The sequence below is a fragment of the Capsicum annuum genome, chromosome 8 (assembly GCF_002878395.1).
Source record: "Capsicum annuum cultivar UCD-10X-F1 chromosome 8, UCD10Xv1.1, whole genome shotgun sequence".
In the NCBI taxonomy this organism is placed as follows: domain Eukaryota; kingdom Viridiplantae; phylum Streptophyta; class Magnoliopsida; order Solanales; family Solanaceae; genus Capsicum; species Capsicum annuum.
In genome coordinates this window covers 869,327-876,012 of record NC_061118.1, presented here as the reverse complement: position 1 = coordinate 876,012, position 6,686 = coordinate 869,327, and the positions used below count along the sequence as shown (strand labels likewise).

At 35.3% G+C, this 6,686-nt stretch overlaps 1 protein-coding gene across 1 annotated transcript; it reads left to right on the top strand.

Moving 5' to 3' along the window:
• Positions 1-1,935: 1,935 nt before the first annotated feature.
• LOC107838744 (phytosulfokine receptor 1) lies at positions 1,936-6,485 on the top strand. Its single transcript, XM_016681929.2, has one exon. It carries the CDS (start codon positions 2,999-3,001, stop codon positions 6,074-6,076), a length of 3,078 nt encoding a protein of 1,025 aa, XP_016537415.2. The 5' UTR covers positions 1,936-2,998; the 3' UTR covers positions 6,077-6,485.
• Positions 6,486-6,686: the final 201 nt, after the last annotated feature.

Here is a 6,686-nt window from a genome sequence, read left to right as displayed (position 1 = left end):
ACATGTGAATATAAATTTATCGAGAAAATAATTATATATATAATGTATAATGTTAGATTAAAAGTCTAACTAAAATAAATAGTATATGCACACATTTGACTTTTTTTTATTTTGAAAGACTTGAACCCTCTTAAATATTGTTTCCTTTAATAAACATACATTTCATTAGATTTTTTATTTAAAACAAATTGGTCCATTAATTCACCACTTAATTCTTTTTCTTATTTTTTAATTCCTAGTGGTATAAAAAGCCAAATATTAATTTATTAACTATTGGAACTCCACCCCAATTCTCACTATTAATGGCTCAGATATATTAGCACTTCATTCGATTCATTTTATGTGTCATATGTTTTTTTACGTCTCTTAAAAAAAATATAAAAAAAAGTAATTTAACTATATTATTATTATTTAATTTTAATTTTAATTTAATATTATTTTCTTTTATTATATAAATCTAATCCTTCTCTTCATTTATTGATTAAAGATAAATATTTAATCAGACCTTAATTTTAAAAAATTACAATTATTTTTAGGAACATAATAATTAAAATGAATTAACATTCAAATATATGATTTATTAGTGGATGTGAATTGACAATCATCAGATCTCATATTCAAAATTCGCCGAAAATAAAAATACCTAATGATTTTGTTCGTGTGTTTTGACTTCGATGATAAAATTATCTGATATCATGTTGTTGGTTGGAGATAGTAATTAGTTCATAAATTCATATCCAAAAAATGTGATTTAGTATTCAATGAAGTAAGTTGACAACTATCAAATCTCTCGAAATCTGTCATACAAACACACATAATGATTTCTTTCATATGTTCTGACTTCAACAACGGAGTTACTTGATGCCTTATTACTGACAGAAAATGACCGTTATTTCGTTTAATTATTTAGGATGCACAAAACTGAAAACTTAGTGATTTCTTTCATGTATTTCGACTTTAAAAAGTTGCTTGATACCATATTACTAATAAGAAATGACCGTTATTTCATAAAATTAGTTAGGATGCACAAAATTGAAAACTTAATGTTTTTCTTCCGTATATTTTGACTTTACAGAATTTCCTAATACCATATTACTAATAGAAAATGACCGTTATTTCGTAAAATTAGTTAGGAAGCACAAAGGTGAAAATTTAGTGATTTCTTTCGTATATTCAGACTTTACAAAATTGCCTATACCATATTACTAATAGGAAATGACCGTTATTTCTTAAAATTAGTTAGGATGCATAAAGGTGAAAACTTAGTGATTTCTTTCGTATATTCAGACTTTACAGAATTGTCTGATACCAAATAATACTGACAAGAGATGACAACTATTCTGTAAAATTAGCTGAGATGCATAAGCTGAACACTTAGTAATTTCTTTCATCTGTTTCGTCTCTGATAACAGAATTACCTAATATCATATCTCTAAGGAAAAATGATAGCTATTTCGCAAAACTAATTCAGATGCAGAAAAACTTACTCGAACACCATAATCATAAAAAAGAAAATAAACTAAAATAGATTGGAGGAGTATTTCATCCACAAAATCAACAATAACAACAACATATTTGATGTATTCCCATAAAGTGAGATCGATAAAGTGTAGGCAGTTTATATCACTACCTCAAATAAAATAGAGAGTTTATTTCGATAAATCCTCTGCTCATGACAAATAATAATATATCAAGCAGAGAACATAAAATTTTTAAAAAATATAATAACACTATACTGAAAATTATAATATCAGAATAATTTAGTCCGTAAATCAAACAATAGCCTAATAAATGAGAAAAAATGAGTTCATAGACCCTCCTAACTCTTTAATTAAAAAAAAGAACAAGTGAATCCCATAATCTTATAAAGTTTAAAAAATTGTTGGACAACTTTGATAGCTATTAATTACAAAATTTTCGAACAACTATCAAATTGTTTGAAAATTGGGAGAAGATGTTGGAATAAAAAAACTTTAAAAAAAAAAACTCAAATTCTCTCTCTCTCTCTTTATATTATCTCTCTGAACGTGTAAAGTCCTCCAAGTGGTATGTATATAATGGAATAGCAAAGAACAACAACAGCAGCCCTATTTGGACCAACAAATAAAGAGAGTTAAGAGTTTCAAGTTTGAACTCAAAATTTAGCAAAAATACCCTTTTTATATCTCTACCTCAACCTTCCATTTTTATCTTCAAAGGTTTGGTTCCTTTTTTTTTTTTTTTTTGTTAATTGTCTTGTTTTACTTTCATTTATCACTTTTGTGTGGATTACCCTTTTCTTGTAGTATTTTTTTTAGTCTATTGTGAAGTACCCCTTTTCTTGTTTTGTGTTCATTTGTAGTTTTATTGTGTTTAGTTTTGATCTTGAAGTTCGATTGTCCTTTCATTTATCACTTTTGTTAAGTACCCTTTTCTTGTTTTAGTCCATTTGTTGCTTTTATTGTGTTGTTTTTTCTTAATCTATTTTTAAGTACCCTTTTCTTGTTTTGTGTTCATTTGTAGGTTCATGGTGTTTAGTTTTGATCTTGGAGTTTGATTTTGAGATAAATGAACAATCTTAGATGCAAATATTGTGTAGTTTCATCAATTTGTAAGAAGTAGTTTTCTTGTTTTCCTATCATTTTATCACTTTTGTTGGGTACCCTTTCCTTGTTTTGTGTCCATTTGTAGTTTCATGGTGTTGAACTTTGATTTTGAGAGAAAAAGAACAATCTTGATGATAAAAATTGTGTAGTTTCATCAATTGGTAGTTCAAAGATTTGATTTTTGTCAAGTACCCTTTTCTTGTTTGGTGTTCATTTGTAGTTTTATGGTGTTTTCTTTGATATTGAAGCTTGATTATTAGAGAAATGAACAATCTTGATACAAAAATTTAGTTTCTCTATACCAATTTTCGATTTTTTCGCTTCCTTTTGGGTCAAAGATTTGATCTTTTTCTTTTCCAATGGTAGTTTCATTGATCTTGAAAGGTTGATTTTGAGACAAATGAACAATCTTGATGCAAAAGTTTAGTTTTTCGAGTTTTAGGAAGATGGGTGTTTTGCAACTTTGTGTGATCTTTTTGTTTCTTGGGGTTTGCGTACGAGCACAATCGCAAAATCCTCGAAACTCGACGTGTAATCCGAAAGATTTAAAAGCTTTAGAGGATTTTGTGAAGAGTTTGGAGGCAGGTGTTGATGTGTGGGATATCGGGAATTCGACAAATTGTTGTAATTTAGTTGGCGTCACTTGTGATTCCGGGAGGGTGGTGACGTTGCAGCTTGGGAAACGGAGGTTAAATGGGAAACTTTCTGAATCTTTAGGCGATTTGGATGAGCTAAGAACTCTTAATCTGTCACACAATTTCCTTAAAGGACCTGTTCCGTTTACACTGTTGCATTTGCCTAAGTTGGAAGTATTAGACTTGAGCAACAATGATTTGTCTGGCGTGTTTGTTGATAGCGTAAACTTGCCTTTACTCCAAATCTTTAACATATCTGATAATTCCTTTGAGGGACCGGTTCCGTTGAGTATTTGTGAAAATTCTACTAGAGTTTCCGTTATTAAGATGGGGGTGAATTATTTTAATGGTAGTCTTCCTTCAAGTATTGGGAGTTGTCGTTCGTTGGAGCTTTTTTGCATTGGCTCGAATCTTGTTTCGGGTAGTTTGCCCGATGAACTGTTTGAGTTACCAAGATTGGCTGTGTTGTCTCTACAAGAGAATCGATTCTCGGGACAGCTTGGTAGCAAGATTGGTAATCTTTCTAACTTGGTTCATTTGGATATTTGTTCAAATGGATTTTCGGGAGATATACCGGATGTGTTTCATAAGTTCGGGAATTTAACGTATTTGTCAGCTCATTCAAATAGGTTCTTTGGTAATATACCGACTTCGTTGGCAAATTCCGGGACTGTTACTTCTCTTAGTTTGAGAAATAATTCTTTAGTGGGTATCATTGAGCTTAATTGTTCGGCAATGGTTAGTCTTGCTTCTCTTGATCTGGCTACAAACCGGTTCTGTGGATCAGTTCCTGAGAATCTTCCTGATTGTCCGAGGTTGCAAACTATCAATCTGGCTAGAAACCGTTTCACCGGACAAATTCCGGAAAGTTTCAAGAATTTTCATAGCCTTTCGTTGCTGTCAGTCTCGAACAACAGTATGCATAACATTGATGCTGCTCTCAGAATTTTACAGCACTGCAAGAACTTGTCGACGTTGGTCCTTACTCTGAATTTTTGGGATGAAGAGTTGCCTACCGATCCTAGCCTGCAGTTTAGCGAGCTGAAAGCTCTCATTATCGCCAATTGCAGGCTCACCGGACGTGTTCCTCAGTGGTTGAAAAGTAGCTCAAAACTGCAACTTTTGGACTTGTCGTGGAACCGTTTGACAGGAACGCTTCCACCCTGGATCGGAGATTTCCAGTTTCTATTCTATCTGGATTTTTCCAACAATTCATTTACGGGGGAGATTCCGAAAGAAATTACTGGATTGAGGAGCCTAATCTCTGGCCCTGTCTCGATGAACGAGCCATCGCCAGATTTTCCGTTTTTCTTGAAAAGAAATGTAAGCATCCGAGGGTTGCAGTATAATCAGATTTTTAGCTTCCCTCCGACACTGGAACTCGGTAACAACTTTCTCACTGGAGCGATTTTGCCGGAATTCGGAAATCTGAAAAAGTTACATGTTTTGGATCTGAAAAGCAACAACTTATCAGGGACGATACCGGGTAGCCTTTCCGGTATGACGAGCGTGGAGAATATGGATCTATCCCACAACAATCTGATCGGCAACATACCGTCCTCTTTAGTCCAATGCAGCTTTCTGTCGAAGTTCAGTGTCGCTTATAATAAGCTGTCGGGGGAAATTCCTTCTGGAGGCCAGTTCCAGACATTTCCAAATTCAAGCTTCGAGGGCAACCCGGGACTCTGCGGTGAACATGGTAGTACTCCCTGTCAAAATGCCAGCCAAGTTCCTCGTGATTCGGTTGGCAAAGGGAAGAGACGGAAAGGAACTGTCATCGGTATGGGTATTGGCATTGGTCTTGGAACGGCTTTTCTTCTTGCTCTTATGTACTTGATTGTTATACGAGCAAGCAGTCGAAAAGTAGTCGATCAAGAAAAGGAGTTGGATGCTGCTAACAAAGAACTCGAAGACTTAGGCTCGAGTCTGGTGATATTTTTCCATAACAAGGAGAGCAATAAAGAGATGTGTCTCGATGACCTTTTGAAATGCACCAACAACTTCGATCAATCAAATATTGTCGGATGTGGGGGCTTTGGTTTGGTCTACAAAGCCATCCTACGTGATGGTAGGAAAGTTGCAATCAAGCGGCTTTCAGGTGACTACGGGCAGATGGAACGAGAGTTTCAAGCTGAAGTCGAATCGCTTTCAAGAGCTCAGCATCCAAATCTTGTTCATCTTCTCGGATATTGCAAGTACCGAACTGACCGGCTCCTAATTTATTCCTACATGGAGAATGGAAGCTTGGATTATTGGCTGCACGAGAAAGTTGACGGACCTGCTGTCCTCGACTGGGATCTTAGACTTCAGATTGCTCAAGGGGCAGCGAGAGGACTCACCTACTTGCACCAAGCGTGTGAGCCTCATATCCTGCACCGCGATATAAAGTCAAGTAACATTCTCCTCGACGAAAATTTTGATGCTCACTTAGCTGATTTCGGTCTAGCAAGGCTTATTCTACCTTACGACACTCATGTGACTACTGATGTTGTCGGAACTTTAGGCTATATACCTCCTGAATACGGTCAAGCTTCCGTAGCTACCTATAAAGGAGACGTATACAGCTTTGGTGTCGTACTTTTGGAGCTCCTTACATGCAAAAGACCGATGGATCCATGCAAACCTAGAGCTAACCGAAATTTAATCTCTTGGGTGATCCAAATGAAGCAACAAAAGCGGGAAACTGAAGTCTTCGATCCACTGATATACGACAAGCAGCACGCGCAAGAGATGCTACTGGTCCTTGAAATCGCTTGCCTTTGTTTGCATGAATCTCCCAAAATAAGGCCTTCTTCGCAGCAGTTAGTTTCTTGGCTCGACAACATAAACACACCACCTGATGTTCATGTGTTTTAGAGGAAAGTTTCTCTCGCCCTGTATGACGATATACCTTGTAACTCATTTTTCAAGGAGACGATAACTTATATTTTCATCGGATTACCCGGTTATTTTGGTGTTGATATTTGTATCTTTTACCTATTTGTATCTTCCTGGAATTGAAGAATATATATATATAGATACTATTCTCTCTCTTGAGCCGGGGGTCTATCGGAAACAGCCTCTACTTCTTCAGAGGTAGCGGTATGTACTTACATTTCACCCTCCCCAGACCTCACTGTGTGGGAATATATTGGGTTGTTGTTGTTGTTGTGTAGATATGTTTCTTCTCAAACATGTACAAATATCATTTTGAGTTTTGGATGTAACTTACTTTTACTTAATAATAGATGGATAACATCAGTTTATTCCCTCTTGCTCTTTTCAATTTTATATGGTGGTTTCTTCCTGTATCTCCGAACTATGATCAAAGTTGTTACGAGGCAGTCCGACTTAACAGGGATCCTATTACCCTCTGAACTCAATTTTAGTGTATTTTTGTCACCCTTTTGTAATGATGTGACACCTTTCAGTGGCGGAGCCACGCTGTATTTAGGGGTTCATCTTCGACGGAAAATTATACTATTTT

Excerpts from the sequence above, each read along its gene's own strand:
- LOC107838744 (XM_016681929.2), top strand. The coding sequence starts at position 2,999 with ATGCAAAAGTTTAGTTTTTCGAGTTTTAGGAAGATGGGTGTTTTGCAA.